This window comes from Erpetoichthys calabaricus, chromosome 4, assembly GCF_900747795.2.
Source record: "Erpetoichthys calabaricus chromosome 4, fErpCal1.3, whole genome shotgun sequence".
Classification (NCBI taxonomy): domain Eukaryota; kingdom Metazoa; phylum Chordata; class Cladistia; order Polypteriformes; family Polypteridae; genus Erpetoichthys; species Erpetoichthys calabaricus.
In genome coordinates this window covers 119,836,144-119,857,234 of record NC_041397.2, presented here as the reverse complement: position 1 = coordinate 119,857,234, position 21,091 = coordinate 119,836,144, and the positions used below count along the sequence as shown (strand labels likewise).

Below are 21,091 nucleotides of genomic sequence, written 5' to 3'. Positions count from 1 at the left end.
CAAAATAACAACAAGTTAAGTTCCCTTTGTGAAAAGAATCTTCCTAATCTTCACATGAAATTTGCCCTTAACAAGTTTCTAACTGTATCACCATGTTCTTGTTGACCTCATTTTGAAGTAACAGTATCAGTCCACTGGACTAATTCCTTTCATAATTTTGAACACTTAAACTGAAAAGGCGCAGCTTTTTTAATCTTCCCTCAAAACTCATCCCCTGCAGTTCTGGAATCATTCTAGTTGCTCTTGTGTGGACTTTTTCTAGTGCTGCTATGTCTTTTTTGTAGCCTGAACTCTACAGATCGTGCTATATACCTAATGTTCTGTTAGCCTTCATAATTTCTTCAGAACACTGTCTAGATGATGAAAAGTCCACTATGACTCCTAAATCCTTCTCATAACGTGTACTTTCAATTTTTATACCTCCCACTGTGTTTTCAAATCAAACATTTTCTTGTGTAATACCATTTACTTAAATTAAATTTCATCTCCCACAAATATGACCAAACCTGTATACTGTCCAAGTCCCTCTATAATGATTGATCAGATTCTAGATTATCTGCCCATCCACCTAGCTTGATATCATCTGCAAACTTAACCAGCTTCTTATTTATAGGATGTGAATTATATGTAAAGGATTGTCAAACCTATTCCACTGCTCCTCAACTGTCTCCGCACTTAAAAGCTTTTACCAGTTCATCCTACTTAGATTTTGCCGCTTCTGCTCAAAATTTTCCCTACCAAAGTTAAACTTAAAAGTTTTGGTCTTTGAATCCTCACTAAGAATTTTATCATATTATGGTCACTTGACCCTAGTGGTTCAATCACCTCTACACTTTTAATTCTATCTTGGTTATTACAAAATGCTAAATCTAGTCAGGCTTCACCCACATTGGTGCTTTAATATCCTAAACCTGACATGTCCTATATGTTCTGAGACATTTATGATGTTATTTTGATAGCAAATGATATGATTATCATCTTGATAATTATTTAAGAAGAAAGTACTGGTACTGTGCACAAGCCAGTAAGTGAGAGAATCTAGTAGAGTATAGTGCAAAATGGAAGGGTACAGAGACAAGAGTGAAATACTTGAGCCTCATTGCAATTCCTGAATGAAGCAGCTAGTAAAGGAAGTGGTAAATCTAAACAAAAATATCAGCTTTAAGTGAAAAAGGTCCCAAATGTCTAAATAATTTTGAATGGATTGAAGAATTCAAGCTGTTCCATGGCAAAAAGGGCTTGCTCTGGTATTAGGAATTAACTACATCAGGTATACCTTCTAAAGTTGCCACTGCATAAATAAGTTAATGTATAGAAAAATCTGAAGCTGAAGACGTTCTTCAGCCATAAACTAGACCTCCTGTCTAGTGACCACATTCAAAGATTATACAGTATACTACTAGCGACTTGGCGCGTGCTACGCTGCGCGTTGGATGACCACAGTTGAAGGACTCCCTGTTTAAATGCGGCTGCCAGTCGTGAACTGGGTCCTTCATCGCACCGCATTTGATTTTTGCATGGGAAATAAAATTTCAAAACAAAACCCATGATTCACGAAGTGTGGGACGCAGACTAATCAGAATCGTATACGTTGTGTAAATGGTTGTAAGGAAGAGGAGGATCATACCGTTGAGGACGTCCTGTGCTTGTCGAGGGGGCATGTAGTGGTACTTCATTCTGAAGAGCAAAGCGATGTAGGTCATTTGAGCACTGTGTCATCGCGTCCGTCACCTTCATTGCACATAGTAATGTCTGTGGAGTCACACAATCCTGTGGCATTCGAGTGGACAGAGTCGAGTACTTCTTGGTAAACAACGTTCTGTGTGAAGTATTTATTAGTATCTTGTAGTAATTTCCCTTGACTTTTGCAAGGCAATATTTTGACTTTCACTTTTGGAAAACGTTTACCTCTGGAGAAGGCGACATAGAGCTGGCCATGTGTGAAGACAGGCTCAAGTAGGAATATACCTACAAGATCTAGTGTTTGACCCTGCGCCTTATTTATTGTAATAGCGTATGCTATTCTGCCTTCTGTGCATGTCAAAAGGCAGGTCAGAGTCATCCATAGTATCGAGACCTATCCTGGGGATGAAGACGTGTTGACCACAGTGTTTACCAGTGATTATGTTTATGCATGACCACTAACTTGAAGCAATGTGTTCTCTCTCTCTGTAGGAGTTTGTCTATTACGGTTGTTTTGCAATCATAAGGACCTGTTGTCGGGTGCCTCATTGGCATGCTTTTGCCTTTCTTTCGTGATCACGGCGTAATCTGTCTTCTCTCTCTGTAGGGGTTTCAGTTGCCTTTCGTTGTGCGGCAGAGACGCGTTGTTGAGCTAATCTGTGTGAATGCTGAGTGTCCGTTTCTTGCGAGCGACTGGCACGCCTTTGCCTCTTTGCTTCGTGATCACGCTGTAATGTGTCCTCTCTCGCAGCAGCAGGTTCAGTTGCCTTTCGTTTCGGCATTGTTCCGTAAGGTCTCCTCCGTACAAGTGCACATGGGTATCTGAAGACGGAAAGGCATAGTGGGCCGGAAGGGAGAAAATAGAAAATCGCGGCTTGAAACATACGAATTGGTGACCAGGGGAACCATCCGACTCAGACGCGGGGCTCGAAATACTCACGTGCACAAAGGGGAAAGAATGGAGGGGGGTAAGCAGGAATTCTGAGAGGGGAAGGACTGGGGCTTTTCTAGGGGGGCGGCTATACAGCGAAAAGGAACCTGGACGCGGACGCCGCGCTGGGCTTTTATTATATAGATTCCATAGAATCTAATAAGAACATGTACAATTTCTTCAGTTACAAGAATTAGACATAAAAAACATCAAAATTTATGAGTAATTTATAAAAATTATAGGTATTGGTAGTGGTTGACAGTACAACGTTTGTCAGAGAACAAAATTGGTCAAACAGTTATCATTTTCCTTTAGATGACTCTGATTTCAGGAATTTATAGCAGTTACATGCCTTTAGAACTAAAACATTTTTTTATTAGACAGCATCTGTCTTAGAACAAGACCCCGAGATACTTGAACTCCTCCACTTGAGGCAGGATCTCGCTCCCAGCCCTAAGAGGTCACTCCACCCTTTTCCGGCTGAGGACCATGGTCTCGGATTTGGAGGTGCTGATTCCCATCCCAGCCGCTTCACACTCAGCTGCGTACCGATCCAGAGAGGGCTGAAGATCACAGCCTGATGAAGCAAACAGGACAACATCATCTGCAAAAAGCAGTGACCCAATCCTGAGTCTACCAAACCGGACCCCCTCAACACCCTGGCTGCGCCTAGAAATTCTGTCCATAAAAGTTCTGAACAGAATTGGTGACAAAGGGCAGCCCTGGCGGAGTCCAACTCTCACTGGAAACGGTTTCGACTTACCGTCGGCAATGCGGACCAAGCTCTGACACCGGTTGTACAGGGACCGAACAGCCCTTATCAGGGGGTCCGGTACCCCATACTCCCGGAGCACCCCTCACAGGATTCCCCCGAGGGACACGGTCAAACGCCTTTTCCAAGTCTACAAAACACATGTAGACTGGTTGGGCGAACTCCCATGCACCCTCCAGGACTCTGCTAAGGGTGTAGAGCTGGTCCACTGTTCCGCGACCAGGACGAAAACCACACTGTTCCACCTGAATCCGAGGTTTGACTATCCGACAGACCCTCCTCTCCAGAACCCCCGAATAGACTTTTCCAGGGAGGCTGAGGAGTGTGATCCCTCTGTAGTTGGAACACACCCTCCGGTCCCCCTTCTTAAAGAGGGGGACCACCACCCCAGTCTGCCAATCCAGGGGCGATGTCCATGCGATGTTGTAGAGACGTGTCAACCAAGACAGCCCTACAACATCCAGAGCCTTGAGGAACTCTGGGCGTATCTCATCTACCCCCAGGGCCCTGCCACCAAGGAGTTTTTTGACCACCTCGGTGACCTCAGTCCCAGAGATGGGGGAGCCCACCTCCGAGTCCCCAGGCTCTGCTTCCTCATTGGAAGGCATGTTAGTGGGATTGAGGAGGTCTTCAAAGTACTCCCCCCATCGACCCACAACGTCCCGAGTCGAGGTCAGCAGCGCACCATCCCCACCATATACAGTGTTGACACTGCACTGCTTCCCCTTCCTGAGATGCCGGACGGTGGACCAGAATCTCCTTGAAGCCGTCCGAAAGTCGTTCTCCATGGCCTCCCCAAACTCCTCCCATGCCCGAGTTTTTGCCTCAGCAACCACCGAGGCCGCATTCCGCTTGGCCTGCCGGTACCTATTAGCTGCCTCCAGAGTCCCACAGGACAAAAAGGACCGGTAGGACTCCTTCTTCAGCTTGACAGCATCCTTCACCGCCGGTGTCCACCAACGGGTTCGGGGATTGCCGCCACGACAGGCACCGACCACCTTACGGCCACAGCTCCGGTCAGCCGCTTCAACAATAGAGGCACGGAACATGGCCCATTCGGACTCAATGTCCCCCACCTCACCTCGGGACATGGTCGAAGTTCTGCCGGAGGTGGGAGTTGAAGCTACTTCTGACAGGGGGCTCTGCCAGATGTTCCCAGCAGACCCTCACAACACGTTTGGGCCTACCAGGCCTGACCGGCATCCTCCCCCACCATCGAAGCCAACTCACCACCAGGTGGTGATCAGTTGACAGCTCCGCCCCTCTCTTCACCCGAGTGTCCAAGACATGTGGCTGCAAGTCCGACGACACGACCACAAAGTCGATCATCGAACTGAGGCCTAGGGTTTCCTGGTGCCAAGTGCACATATGAACACCCCTATGCTTGAACATGGTGTTCGTTATGGACAATCCATGACGAGCACAGAAGTCCAATAACAACACACCGCTCGGGTTCAGATCGGGGGGGCCATTCCTCCCAATCATGCCCTTCCAGGTCTCACTGTCATTGCACACGTGAGCATTGAAGTCTCCCAGCAGTACGAGGCAGGCCCAGAAGGTATGCCCTCTAGCACCCGCTCCAGGGACTCCAAAAAGGGTGGGTACTCCAAACTGCCGTTTGGTGCATACGCACAAACAACAGTTAGGACCCGTCCCCCCACCCGAAGGCGGAGGGAGGCTACCCTCTCATCCACCGGGGTAAACCCCAATGTACAGGCTTCAAGGCGGGGGGCAATAAGTATGCCCACACCCGTTTGGAGCCTCTCACCGGGGGCAACTCCAGAGTGGTAGAGAGTCCAGCCCCTCTCAAGGAGATTGGTTCAAGAGTCCAAGCTGTGCGTCGAGGTGAGCTCGACTATATCTAGCTGGAACCTCTCAACCTCGCGCACTAGCTCAGGCTCCTTCCCCTTCAGAGAGGTGACATTCCACGTCCCAAGAAAAAGCTTCTGTAGCCGAGGATCGGACCGCCAAGGTCCCCGCCTTCGGCCATCACCCAACTCACACTGCACCTGACCTCCTTGGCCCCTCCCATAGGTGGTGAGCCCATGGGAAGGGGGACCCACATTGCCTCTTCGGGCTGTGCCCGGCCGAGCCCCATTTCCTTCGCAGGGTGTCTGGGCTCTCCCTTAAAGATAGGGTGAGGAGCTCAGAGTAGAGCTGCTGCTCCTCCGCATCGAGAGGAGTCAGATGAGGTTGCTCAGGCATCTGATCAGGATACCTCCCTGGTGAGGTGTTCCGGGCACGTCCAACCAGAAGGAGGCCCCAGGGAAGACCCAGGACACGCTGGAGGGACTATGTCTCCCGGCTCGCCTGGGAACGCCTTGGGATTCTCCCGGAAGAGCTAGAAGAAGTGGCCGGGGAGAGAGAAGTCTGGGCATCTCTGGTCAAGCTGCTGCCCCCGCAACCCGACCTCGGATAAGCGTAAGAGGATGGATGGATGGATGGATAGAGCATCTGTCTTATTATATATCACAGCAAACAAGTAGTATGCAATTTGAAGGCTAAATAAATAATTTCATCCACTAAGCAATTAACTACACTTGAGTAGGCATGTATGCACCCAATAAACTCTGTTGTCTTGATAAAAGCTGTTTCATTTCTACACAAACATTAATCATTCAAGGGTTACTTATGTTTTCATCTTTGCTTTTGTTAAAGACATTCCAGAGGCAAAGTAAAAGAAAAAAATATGATTGGGGAATGAAACAACAGACTAGCAGGAACAATTGTCAGTCAAAAGACACATAAAAAGTCAGGCAAATAGTCAAGCAAAGTTCTTAGTAATAAAATTCCCTGGCATTTCCCCTACTTCATGGCCATAGCCATGTTTACCAGAGTCTGATGGACAGCATGCATATGCTCAGTAAACGATGGACATCAAAAACAGAACAAAACAGAAAGGAACAACAAGGCAGTAGGAACACGGTTTACATTTTTACTAAGCTGCCATTTTGAGTACCATGTCTCTAAATTCAAAGTTTAATGGAATTGATTTTGCATTAGAATATTCAGTTGTAATTAAGTACGTTTTTCATTCTTTTTTATTCATGCAGTTGACAATGGTACCACATTCATCAGCCAATGTTCCAGTTCATTTTTGTCCATCGGCCCTTGGAAGAGCAAACCATAAAACAAATGTTTCATTCAAGTGTCGACAGGTATGTTATCATAAAACGGTGAATAAGATTTTGTGTTTTCTTTATTAATATATGATTTATTTTTAGTAAGAAAGGCTGTTTCTAGTGTGACGTTCATTGATAGCTTACTTTTTATATATTGTAATGTATGGTGTGGCACATATACCATCCAAGCGGGTATAATTATCCTAACTCTTCTGCTTGAGCAGCCAACACTTCACAAATTAAAATTCTAGAGCATACAAGGTAATCCCTGCAAGTGAACTGGACAAATAAAATGCTACCAGCTTGTGAGGAGTGCACCACAATGCCATTTTTGTTATGAACTATGATAAACCATTCATAATTTTCTCAAACAGCATCACTCCTGTTTAGGACAACCATTCAGCAAGTGTTTTCTTGTTTTTATGTTTTGTACATTTTATGCAAAGTATATTCATATGTGTTTTCAGGGTATAGTAAATATTAATTTAATCAGGAAGCTATTGTTTTACAGATTAGGTTTTCTTTTCTTTTTTTTATCTCAGTGTACATTTTGATTAATAACCTCCTTAAGTTCCTACACCATTGAGACCTGATAATTTATTAAAGCAGCAGTAGGCAGCAAGGCCGAGGTAGTTTTCTCTGAGGATATCCAACTGATGCTTAACAATATTAGGAATGTACCTCTGCCTCCTTGGGGGCTTCTAGTGCGCCTCCCAATGTGTTGATCTGTGCCCTACCAAAGCTTCACACTTTGGCAGCCCAGTTATGAATAATGGGCTGACCACCCACCTTGGAAATCCTGTCTGACTGCTTGCAGGAGATCTTCTATCCTTTGCCTGTAACACACTAACATTACATGCTTCCTTTTTTGTTGTGAAGCACTCGTATCACTTTCTCAAGTTCTCTACCTTCTTTGGTATTTGTTAATGCTCCCAAGGCTGTTGTCTTTATTCTCCTACGACTTTAAGTTGAAGTGCTTACTACAGTGATAATGTGATCAGGCCTTGTTCCAATAATGTACCTCTAAAAGGTGCCAGAAAACCCTAATCTTACCATTAGTTATCAGGTCATCTGTTCACCATTCTGCCTTTAAACCAAATAAGTGTGTTTTATTCAAGTTTGCGGAATTGGTGAAAAAATGTTCCAACCCTGTTTTAGACTCTCAAAATTTTAAAAAGTTTGATTCAGACCATGGGTGTCAACAGGGACGGCAAGGACACAAACACACACACACACAGCCGAAAGCCAATTGATTTTTTTTCAGTATTGCTGTCTTTGTGTTAACACTAGAATTACCAGAGCCTACAAAAAAACTCGTATATCCGGCCCACCTTAAATCGCTTCTTAAATCCGTTCACACCTCTCCGCCAGCATCCTTTGTCCTCTAAATGTGCTGATAAAAGACAAGCTGCCAGCAGCCGGCTATTCCATCCCCCCACCGACTTAGAACGTGAGCGCACTTTTCCCAGCTCTTGCCTTCATTGATTATGTGGGAGTGAAGTGGAGTTTTACAGTGGAAATAATTGATCGTCATTCTAAAGTAATCTGTGTAAACACATTGTTAAAACAGAAACTTTGTCATATTTTAGTAATAAATGTTACAAAATGTAGTAGGCATAAACTATAGAATGTGTAAAGCCCGAGTTCCAAAGATCAAATAAACACTTTCACAAAAGCTTCAAGGCCAATACAACAGCTTCTGTGGCGTAGCGCGTTAAAATTTGCCTCTTAGAACAAAACAGCTCCGCCGCCTCTCAGACCTGAGTTTGAATCTACGCTAGGGATAAAATGTTGCTTTTTTTTTTTTTTTTTCTTTTTAACCTGAAACGGACATAAAATTTATAAATTGGTATGCACTGTCAGTTAATGAGATCGTTATATTTTCATGTGGGATGCTCCTTTTAAAATATTTTTTTAACAATTGAGACTGCAATTAACAGGAACAACTGTCCTTATAACTGTTATTTTTAAGATCCATAACACACAGACAGACGAGCACTGCGTAATAGGGAGACAGACAGGCAGAGATATATAAATAAACAGGGAAGGCACATGTACTGAAAGAAGAAAAAAGATCAACGTGCGTTGTTCCTGTAGCACTGAATGAGCTCACGTGCTCTAACATCACCCCTCCCCCCCATCTGACTCTCTAAGTAACAACAACGCACGTTGATCTTTTTTCTTCTTTCAGTAATATCTAACAATATTGAGCATAACAATGAACTGTCAAAAGTTATTAATAAGTTCGATTACGTCTGCTCTTCAAGCAACAGTAATTTAACTGCCATATAATCAAGGCAGGATTTAAGACACCAAACTACACTACCTTTACTAAATACACACCAACTGACACACACATTTTATCACAAATGACGAACATCATATATGCAAATAATAAATCAGGTCCAGGAAGTGGGGTAGTTGTGTGTACTGGATAACAGATTGCCGTGAGTGCCTGTACTGTCCGTGAAAATGTAAACTTTTCTTGTTATTTGACATTGTTTCTCTTGCCTATGCTAAGGTCCCTTTCTGAGCAGAGCCCCAGGGTGCACCTAAGTCACCCTGATAGTAGATCCAGCCTTGCATATTATAGTCTGCTCTATTCAGCCTCACAATTTTAAACTTTACCTCTTTATTGGAATATAAGATCACTAACTCAAATGTTTATTGTAAAAATGCCTTTCAATTCAAGAAAATAGATATTATTTGGTTTTATTTTCTAATATACTGCTCAAAAAAATTAAAGGAACACTTAATCAGAGTATACCATCAAGTCAATTAAACTTCTGGGATATTGATCTGGTCAGTTAAGTAACAGAGGGGGTTGTTAATCAGTTTCAGCTGCTTTGGTGTTAATGAAATTAACAACAGGTGCACTAGAGGGGCAACAATGAGACGACCCCCAAAACAGGAATGGTTTAACAGGTGGAGGCCACTGACATTTTTCCCTCCTCATCTTTTCTGACTGTTTTTTCACTAGTTTTGCATTTGGCTGTGGTCAGTGTCACTACTGGTAGCATGACGCGATACCTGGACACTACAGAGGTTGCACAGGTAGTTCAATTTCTCCAGGATGGCACATCAATAAGTGCCATTGCCAGAAGGTTTGCTTTGTCTCCCAGAACAGTCTCAAGGGCATGGAGGAGATTCCAGGAGACTGACTGTTACTCTAGGAGAGCTGGACAGGGCCGTAGAAGGTCCTTAACCCATCAGCAGGACCAGTATCTGCTCCTTCGGGCAACGAGGAATAGGATGAGCCCTGCCAGAGCCCTAAAAAAATGACCTCCAGCAGGCCACTGGTGTGAATGTCTCTGACCAAACAATCAGAAGCAGGATTCATGAGGGTGGCCTGAGGGCCCGACATCTTCTAGTGGGCCCTGTGCTCACTGGCTGGTACGTGGAACTCCATTGGCATTTGCCATTGAATATGTGGACACTTTTTGTGACTGAAGACAGAGAAGAAAATTAAAATTAGTAAAAACCTTTTATTGATACATACCAGGCAAGGGTAAAATGACAGAGAAATACAGTCCTAGGACACCGCACTTCATCTGCCTCGAGTGCAGATGTCCTTGCTCTTTTATAGCTTTTCTAGTCTCCTGATCGTAGACCACGTAAGCAATAAAAATAGCGTCCTGACTCATTTTGTATTATTCCAATTGGTAAAGTCTTTACCCTAAAGGTACATTTTCTTGTCACACACATCATTGAAAGAAAACTTACAGAAAGTATATATGCTTTTTGTCACGTACGCAAAACACAAACAAGTTTGATCATTCTGTCCTATTTTCTGTACTTACACACATACATTTTGTTCAATTACATCATTTTATGTTTTTACAAATACCAGAATTGATAGGTCCACCACTGGCACCCTGCACTTTTCACAGATGAGGGCAGGTTCACCCTGAGCACATGTGACAGACGTGAAAGGGTCTGGAGAAGCCGTGGAGAACATTATACTGCCTGTAACATCGTTCAGCATGACCGGTTTGGTGGTGGGTAAGTGATGGTCTGGGGAGGCATAGACCTCTACAGGCTAGACAACGGCACCTTGACTGCCATTAGGCATGGGGATGAAATCCTTGGACCCATTGTCAGACCCTATGCTAGTGCAGTGGGTCCTGGGTTCCTCCTGGTGCATGACGATGCCCGGCCTCATGTGGCGAAAGTATGCAGGCAGTTCCTGGAGGATGAAGGAATTGATACCATTGACTGGCCCCCACGCTCACCTGACCTAAATCCAATAGAACACCTCTGGGACATTATGTTTTGGTCCATCTGACACCATCAGGTTGCACTTCAGACTGTCCAGGAGCTCAGTGATGCCCTGGTCCAGATCTGGGAGGAGATCCCCCAGAACACCATCAGTCATCTCATTAGGAGCATGCCCCGACATTGTCAAGCATGCATACAAGCACGCGGTGGCCATACAAACTACTGAGTACGATTCTGAGTTGCTACAATTAAATTTCAACAGAATGAACTAGCCTATTGCATCATTTTTTCACTTTGATTTTCAGGGTGTCTTTGAATTCAGTCCTCTGTAGGTTGATAATTTTCATTTCCTTCAAACAATGTGGCATCCTTTCATTCCTAACACATTATACAGTCCATATCAATAGAAATATCCAGCAGGATTTTTTTCCCATTGAGATCTGATGTGTTTTCAAAGTGTTCTTTTAAGTTTTAACCATATTTCTGCATAAATATGACCTAAAACATCATCAGATTTACACTCAAGTCCTAAAATTAGATAAAGAGAAACCAGTTAAACAAATGAAACAAAAATATTATACTTGGTCATTTATTTATTGAGGAAAATGATCGAATATTACATATTTGTAAGTGGCAAAAGTATGTGAACCTCTAGGATTAGTAGTTAGTTTGAAGGTGAAATTAGAGTCAGGTGTTTTCAATCAATGGGATGGCAATCAGGTGTGAGTGGGCACCCTGTGTTATTTAAAGAACAATGATCTATCAAAGTCTGCTCTTCACAACACATGTTTGTGGAAGTGTATCATGGCACGAACAAAGGAGATTTCTGAGGACCTCAGAAAAAGAGTTGTTGATGCTCATTAGGCTGGAAAAGGTTACAAAACCATCTCTAAAGAGTTTGGACTTCACCAATCCACAGTCAGACAGATTGTGTACAAATGGAGGAAATTCAAGACCATTGTTACCCTCTCCAGGAGTGGTCGACCAACAACGATCACTCCAAGAGCAAGGGCGTGTAATAGTCGGCGAGGTCACAAAGGACCCCAGGGTAACTTCTAAGCAACTGAAGGCCTCCCTCACATTGGCTAATGTTCATGTTCATGAGTCCACCATCAGGAGAACACTGAACAACAATGGTGTGCATGGCAGGGTTGCAAGGAGAAAGCCACTGCTCTCCAAAAAAAACATTGCTGCTCGTCTGCAGTTTGCTAAAGATCACGTGGACAAACCAGAAGGCTATTGGAAGAATGTTTTGTGGACGGATGAGACCAAAATGAACTTTTTGGTTTAAATGAAAAGCGTTATGTTTGGAGAAGGAAAACACTGCATTCCAGCATAAGAACCTTATCCCATCTGTGAAACATGGTGGTGGTAGTTTCATGGTTCGGGCCTGTTTTGCTGCATCTGGGCCAGGATGGCTTGCCTTCATTGATGGATGAATTCTGAATTATATCAGAGAATTCTAAAGGAAAATGTCAGGACATCTGTCTGTGAACTGAATCTCAAGAGAAGGTGGGTCATGCAGCAAGACAACGACCCTAAGCACACAAGTCATTCTACCAAAGAATGATTAAAGAAGAATAAAGTTAATGTTTTGGAATGGCCAAGTCAAAGTCCTGACCTTAATCCAATCGAAATGTTGTGGAAGGACCTGAAGCGAGCAGTTAATGTGAGGAAACCCACCAACATCCCAGAGTTGAAGCTGTTCTATACGGAGGAATGGGCTAAAATTCCTCCAAGCCAGTGTGCAGGACTGATCAACAGTTACCGGAAATGTTTAGTTGGAGTTATTGCTGCAAAGGGGGGTCACACCAGATACTGAAAGCAAAGGTTCACATAGTTTTGCCACTCACAAATATGTAATATTCGATCATTTTCCTTAATAAATAAATGACCAAGTATAATATTTTTGTCTCATTTGTTTAACTGGTTTCTCTTTATCTACTTTTAGGACTTGAGTGAAAATCTGATGATGTTTTAGGTCATATTCATGCAGAAATATAGAAAATTCTAAAGGGTTCACAAACTTTCAAGCACAACTGTACTGTTTACCTCACTTTCATATTAGTTCTATTGCTCTTTATTAACATTTCTTAATTTTGCTCCAACCCCATACCCCCCTCCCCCATTTTCTGCACACATCCATTACTTAAACTCTGACTGCAGTATATATTAATTTTCTAATCAATCAGTTTATGAATGATATTGTTCTGTAGTGACATGCTGATAATTTTCAATTTACGGTATTTTAAAATGCAATGCACCCCCTTATGCCTTATAATGCATGGTGAATGAATGTGCTAAGAAAATAAGGATGTATGTGTAGAATTCATTTGAGACTGAATGTAAAAGTTGTGGATATGGGACCTTTTCAGTCTCATTTGGACAAGAACCAGAGGTCAGCATGGAGAAATATGGGGTAACAAGTTGCCTATAATTTGCAATAAAACTCCACTAAAAATATTATTTTTTAAACATTCTACATTTCCTTCATTTTAAAAACTAATAATAAAAAAATTGAAATTATTTATATGTTGGCCACTGCTAAATCGTATTTAATTGGTTTTTATATGGCAGTTGGTTGGGAGTATGCACTGATAGCATGTTGCTGCACCCACCACATGACGAACCACCTGGATAGGGACCTGAGTGCAGCAGGTGACACTTCAGCACCATGCTGGAACAGTGTCAGGTTTTTTATGGAGGTTGGAGTGCCAATCCTGCCACCAGCCCCTAAGTTTTCCCTGTAAGGTGGAGGACATGCTTGTAGGGCTGGATGCAGATTAACGTCATACCCAGGACGAAGCAATTGCATGTTAAGGGCCTGGCTCAAAGTCCCAACAGAGTAGAGGCATTTCTAGTGTGTTTACAGGATTCGAACCGGCATCCTTCCGATTGCCAGTGCAGAGAGTAGGGTCTGGCTGCAGACCGTGCACTCTCAGCCACATGCACGCTCAGCCACTGACGTCAGATGCACGCTCAGCCACAATAGGAAGTGCAACAGGGGAATTGTTTCCTGATTGCTAAGTTGGTACGTTTGCTAGTTATAGTCTTACCATTTATGAACGATATGGAATATTCTTAATCATGTTAACTTGTGCATATTCACGTTGTTTGGCTGGCCTGTGCTGGTTTATTAACATGTTTACCATTTTAACAGATCAAGTTAACCAAGGTAAATGCTTGCCTGTTATTGTGATTACTAGCAGCATGGCCGTGGTAGCGTAGCGAGAGTGCTGATGTTTAGAGCGTGCTAGTTTAGTGTTCCCGCTGTTATCCCAAGGAAAAAACAATTATGCAACCATCATAACTTGCTAACATCATTTAAATTTAATGTATACAGTATTTACGTGTGAATAAAGAGTAAAATGAAAATAAAACAAATAGAACAATTCTGTGTCGTTAATAATCTTATACTGTATATCAGAACTGTAATACGTACTATACTTTACACTAGGGGGCTCCGCCCCCTGCTCGCTTCGCTCGCCAACCCCTGGTGTTGGGAAATGACAAAGAGCGTGATGTATGAATAAGATATAGAATAGTGTGAAGGTGTAGATGATGCAAATAGAAAGCAAACAATAAAGGGTTATTGGAAAATTTCTTTGTACACGCCTTTTAAGTGTAAAAGGTAATTTCAGGTTAGAACTTGTAAGGTCAATGAAGATGGTCATTGTCGTGATCAGAGTCAACTTTGTCAGAGCTTAGAAAGAGTTGTGTCTCTCCAGGAAGTAATGCAATGACTTGGGTATTTATGTTTTCTACATTAATATTGTTTGGACATAATATAGCGCGTTGTGTTAAAAGGGGCAATTGGTGTAATGAGATTGCTGTTCCAAATATCTCTGTAACTAAGTCATCGCAGATAAAGGCTTGAGGAATTGTACTAATATCTGGGTGAAGTCTATCTGTATTGGTGAGTGTACCATCTCCCAGATGTAATAACCAATTGTTATGATCTGGATCTGGACATCGCATGTTTTGTACTAACTGTATCTTTTGAAAGCGATGTCAATTGTCTGCGTATTTTAAGGTGCACTGAACAATAGCTGAGCGCATGGCATGTGGAACAATAGCTAAGCACTGTCTAAAATCTCCTCCTAATAAAAGTACCTTTCCTACAAAGGGAATATTATTAATCATCAACGTTTGTAGAAGTTTATGAATGGTGTTGAGTAAGTGACTGGATGCCATTGTACATTCATCAATAATTAACAGTTTTGCAAGACGGATGTCATGTGCAGTGCCACTGTTCATGTTCATAGTGGATACCGATTTGTAGGATGTAATGCAGTTCAAAAAGTTTTCACTTTCAGGTACATCATTAGTTAGAAGGTTCTGTAGATATTCAGGATATGAATGTAAAGGAGGCAGTCTAATTTGATCCTTTTGACAACAATGTGTAAATTCATTACTTGTATTGTCAGTTGTTTCTTCAGGGAAGTTAAGTGAATGACAATGATTGCAAATGACATTCATTAATCCCAATGAATTTTCCTGAATAGTGGACTCATTATTGAACGCGTTGTCAGCTAACTGGCGCAAGTGTTTAGCAGGTGTCTGTCGTTGATGTCCGTGACGTGTATCTTTTGCTTGTGCCGTTTGAGAGGCGCGTTGTTGTATGTGTAGTATTTGGGACGTGTTGTTTTGGAGCTGTAATCGATTTGCCTGTGCTGTGTGAGAAGCCCGTTGTAGTCTACTGTGTGCATTGTTTGTATTGAGCCTTGCTCGTTTTTGTATGTCGGTCAGTTGAGCTTTCTCTTTTTGGAGCCTTGCCTGCTTGTTTTTCGGTATTCCAGATGCGCGGTGTAGACGTCTGCGTTTATTTATTTTGTCCCTTCGCTGCCGTTTCTGTATGTCTGAGACGGGAGGTGTTTCGTTTTGAATCCGTGTCTGTTTCGATGCAGCACTTTGAGACGCGTGCTGTATGCGTGTACGTTCATTGTGTCTGTCCATATGCGCTCGTTTCTGTTAATGTGTTAGTTGAGCTTTGCGTTTTTGGAGCCGAGACATTTTTTCTTCCGGAGGTTCAGAAGCGCGTTGTATGCGCCGCCGTGTATTTTGTTTTTTCATGCGGGTTCGTGTGTTTGGTCCCGTTATCCGAGCCGTATCGTTTTGTACCTGTGATCGTGTATTCATGACTTGTTTGTTCTTCAGCGTGAGAAATATGGATAAGTAATAAGGAGGATCGCACTCATTGTTAATATGGAGACTTTTCTGCAGTTGAACGGTTAATAGTGCTTCAGTGTAAGGAGATCCACCTATGCTGCATAGTGTGAAGGTGTTGAGATGACGTATGTTTAATACGGACGGTTCCTTCAGAAATGGGGCTTTGGGTGTTACTTCTTATTGATGTTAGTGTGTTTGTGGGTCTGAATCGTCGTTTTTGTGAACGTTTCGTGTGCCATGTCCGTAGTCTGTCCCATTTCGTGTCTAATGGGCTTTGTGTGGCGGTCACGGCTTCTTTTTTTTGGTGTGCTAGGAGCTTGTTGAATCCTCCTCTTTGTGTGCGTCCTGTTTCGTGTGCAATGAGATTCGTGCGGCGCTGTGTGCTTTGCCGGCGTCTGAGGAGGGGGGGGGGATGTTGCTTGGAGGGGGTGGTGGGATTGGTGGGGCGCGAGCAGCTTCTTTTTTTTTGTGTGCCAGGGGCTTGTTGAATCCTCCTCTTTGTGTGTGTCCCGTCCGTTGCTTGTGGGGGGGGGGGGGGGGGGGGGGTTGTGTATGGGGATGCTTGGAGGTGGGTGTGGGATTTGTGGGGCGTGAGCGGCTCCTTTTTTTTTGTGTGCTAGTTTCGTGTGCAATGGGTTTCGTGCGGCGCTGTGTGCGTCGCCGGCGTTTGACTCCTTTTTTCTGTGGTCGCGGCGCCTCATTTCTTGGGGCGCCTGCGCAGTACGTATTTCTTGGGGCACCTGCGCAGTACGTCTTTTGCGTCCACGGCCCATGGCCGGATGTCCCTGCGTCCATCCGGTTTAACATTCTCGGTTAGTAATGTGGATGTCATGAGGTACCAAACTGTGATTAATAAATGGTGGAGGGAAAAGGACATTGGACACATCAGTAATCAAATGTTTATATTTATTTATACATAAGAACCCCCCCCCCCTCAAAAAAAAACCCCAACAACAAAACACAAACCAATAAAAAACATTAATTTAGTTAAGGAGGCAGCAGTACATAGTCAACTTCCTGCAATTCACCATTTCATCTAAAAATCTGTGCATGTCTTGCACATGGCTAAACCCAAAACAAAATGGAGCCAGAACATCATCTCTATTAACTAGTGAATCTTCCTCTGCATTCATTGCTTCGTACTCCTCCAGAGCCTTCCCAGCATCTTCCTCTGTCATAGTCAGTATCTGGGGCAACTGGACCAGACCATTGAATTGGTCTTGGCTGTCACTGCACCACTGACTGGCTGTTTTTGCGTGTGCAAGGACAGATACCTTAGACAGGAATAAAAATTTGGTGAATTTATGTGTTTTATGCAATTATTATTGATAAATAAAAAACTGATAAAAAAATGTACTTGTACTTCTGGTGGTATTGACGCATCCTCACATTCATCCTGTGCCTGCAAAACATAACACTTAGTTTCAGTTATCTGGCTATGTGCTGGTTTCAGGACAGTACTACCTCCCTGGGAAAAAAATAACTGCACCACCTTGGATTACGTGCAGACATCCCACATTTTCTGTACTTCCAGAAGTCTACTGCATTCTGATATAAGCGTCATGACTGCCTCAGACAACACAGAATATCGCAAATAGGTGGTTTTTGTGGACAAGAGTCTGTATGAGACTGCAGGGGCGTTCTGATTGGCCTCTCTTTGTGCTAAGTAAACCTACATGATTTTTCTGTACATGGGGCAAACACACCTTAGGGTCCAATTTAGATTCATATAATTTGTGGCTACATCTCATAACTTTTATTTATGCTACCGTCCATTACGATCTTTTTATCACAAAGGAGTTTTCAATTTTCTAATGTGTTATACAAGTACCATAGTGGTTATCTCCCTGAATTGAGTTTTGCTGGGTTGGATATCTGCATTTTTGCCAGCTTTCAAAAAGATACGAATTAGGCAGATAAGTTGACAATGTTGGGCACATAAATACCCACTTGCATTGTTTGTGCATCTGCTGATTTAGATGGTCCAGTCTTGAACAACTCTCTATTAATTTGAAACAAGTGCCATTTACCAATGTTTTTGTGAGTACAGGATGTGCGAGCCTTTGCACAGGGACAGTGCCAAGTGCCATCAGTCGAATTATAGCAGACCATGACTCTACCGAGACGGCTATAATAATGTATTGTAGGCTCATGTATGGATAGCGTAATCTGCTTATTGGAGCCACCAAATTCCACCAAAACAGAAAATGGGTCACAAGCTGCCCGTGCTGCTTTTTGCCGTTTTAGGCAAACTGCTTCCTTTTCATTCCCAAAAAATTTAAGGGCCACCATTTCATCTAGAACAATGGGATTTAAGATATCTTCAAAAGCAGTGTCATGGCCATAATCAAGTGAGCGGAGATGTTCACACTGACTAAAAGGCAATCCCCTTCTCTGAGCCAAAAGGTGGAATTGGCAGCATTCCTCCAGTTCACATTTAACATGATGAATGTTGCCTGTTGTCTTCCTTTGTACATGGACCGGAACAGAAAAACCATGGCCAGTTCGTTGAACTACTGACACTCCATTAGATACATCAACACAAATGCTGGAAAGATGAGACATGAGTGTTACATCCTGGGATATGTCTGTATGTTTTCTTAAGATGTGTGTGTCCAAATTCTTTTTGAGCAAATCTAATGAGCAATGAGGGCACTTTGTTGTATTTCTTGTTTTAGAACTGTTTTCTGGACCCAGCTCATTAGCTTGGGAGGGCTCTTGTACTGGTAGCGGTATGGTATGGGAAGGTTCTTGTGCCATAACAGGTAGGTCGAGGGAAGATTCTTGCGCTGGAAAAAGTAGACTGTGGGAAGGCTCAGATGCAGATTTTGAGCATATTTTTAGATGACACTCCATACTGTTTCTTCTAAGTATTGTCTTCATGCAAAACGGACAATGGTAGTGAAACTCAGACCTACATGGCAGATGGCAACAACATATTCTCTAATCTGTTAGAAATAAGAACAAGTAAAAGGTAACAAGTCAGTAAATAAATTAATCTTGAAACAAAGCATTCAGATGCTAAACAATGGGACTATTGTGGCTGTTATGTGGGCGTTATCATGGTCTGTGTCCAGTAAATTTACAAGCACCTTAAGTGATTTTTTTCCATGTCTGTACAATGCCTTAAAGTAGACTGAAAACAGACTCTGTTACATGGGGGACTCTTACAAAATTTTTAAAAGAATATTTTTCTCAGGCGGCACGGTGGCGCAGTGGGTAGCGCTGCTGCCTCGCAGTTGGGTGATCTGGGGACCTGGGTTCGCTTCCCAGGTCCTCCCTGCGTGGAGTTTGCATGTTCTCCCCGTGTCTGCGTGGGTTTCCTCCGGGCGCTCCGGTTTCCTCCCACAGTCCAATGACATGCAGGTTAGGTGGATTGGCGATTCTAAATTGGCCCTAGTGTGTGCTTGGTGTGTGGGTGTGTTTGTGTGTGTCCTGCGGTGGGTTGGCACCCTGCCCGGGATTGGTTCCCTGCCTTGTGCCCTGTGTTGGCTGGGATTGGCTCCAGCAGACCCCCGTGACCCTGTGTTCGGATTCAGCGGGTTGGAAAATGGATGGATGGATGGAAATTTTTCTCATGTCTGGCTAAAGTTTTCAGGTTTTTTGTGCTTTAACATGCAAGAGTTCAGTGCATTTTTGCACATTAATTATTCATTCACCCTAGTTATATTGTAATAATCCAAATGATTGCATTTTTTAAATGTCCATCTAAATGCTGTTGGATTCTTGCCAACCTCATAGACTGTAGGGCAGGGAAGAGTGGACAATGATACAAAGTGCAACAATTCTTGCACTGCTGTGGCACAATAGCCTCACGTCTTATGGAGGGGTGCATCTGTAAAAGCACAAAGAAACAACACATCTTTGTTTTATTAATAAGCTTAATAAACATTTTTACATCACTTTAATTCACACGAATTTAAATATGCTTCTGATATCTTAAGGTCGTAGACATGTGTCTATTTAACGGTAAGATAACGTGAGCTAACTGGCTAGTAGTCACCGTAACTGAAAACAATCTCACTCCAGTCATCAAAGAAAGAAGTTACTTAACGCACATGACCAAAACATTTACACTGCAATAATGTGTATATGGCATGAAATAAAATAAAACGTAACTATATAATTCGGTAAAAGAAATAATAAAACGTAACTTACCGTTCGCGTTGGCCTCAACAACTAAGTTGCTGCTTGAGCGTCAGTTGCACTTCCTATTGTGGCTGAGCATGCATCTGACGTCAGTGGCTGAGCGTGCATGTGGCTGAGAGTGCACGGTCTGCAGCCAGACCCTTTTGAGTGCAGATCCCTAGCTTCAGAGCCACAGTGCATTCAACAAATTAACTAATATTAATTTTAGGGTGTTGTCAATGTCAAACTTGAAATATCAAAGTTCTGTATATTTAATTAGATACATTATTGTATTATAATATCAAACTACAGAGTAAAATCTCATCAGAATGTTTTGTTCTGCCTCATGTCGGAATATTTGAGACTATGTTGTCATTTCAGAATAGTGAGAATCATAGATGCTGCCATGTAGACTTTACCCTTCGTGGGCTACAGAATGTGTGAGGTACAAAGGCACAAGGACGTGTCACTGTGCTCAAAGAGAACCTATCCCTGACCCTTAAATTGATCATGCAAAGGGGTTCAAGAACACTTTTGGACTGAGGTGTCACTCAACCTAGAGTTAGATACAGAGTTTTATGTGAAGACACACACGTGGGAGAAAAGTTCAAAAAATGGTGACAAGAGATAAAAAAAGATGATTGGCAGGCTACTTTTGAGATGCTAAACCATAGAAGCATAACTTCAAAATTGTGTCTCCCTCACTTGCTACTTTATGTTTTCAGTTTGCTCATATCTCACTTACTATAATATTGTAAACTTTAAATGAATGTTATTTTGAGACTTTGTACTCTTTGATATACAGTACTGTATCTGATTGGGGAGAAACACATGTTGCTTTGTAGTCACAAGAGTTAAGTATATAACAAAAACAAGTACATATTTATAAAAGCAAATGTGTTCTATACAGCTTAGTAGATATAAAGTATAAAAAAGTAGAAACCGAGTCATTCTGGAAGTTTGAAATATGATTTGGTTTTTATTATTCTTCCTTACAGGAACAGCCATTGTTTTTGTTTACTGATCTAAATATGACAATTTTTTTTTTCTTTGTGAAACATCAAAATA

The 21,091-nt window shown here is 42.7% G+C and overlaps 1 protein-coding gene across 1 annotated transcript in view; it reads left to right on the top strand.

Moving 5' to 3' along the window:
• Positions 1-21,091, top strand: part of LOC114651130 (cilia- and flagella-associated protein 47-like) — a 622,279-nt gene that overhangs the window by 460,553 nt on the left and 140,635 nt on the right. The window contains 1 exon segment of the mRNA XM_051927333.1: positions 6,440-6,544. Coding sequence (XP_051783293.1) covers positions 6,440-6,544 — 105 coding nt within the window.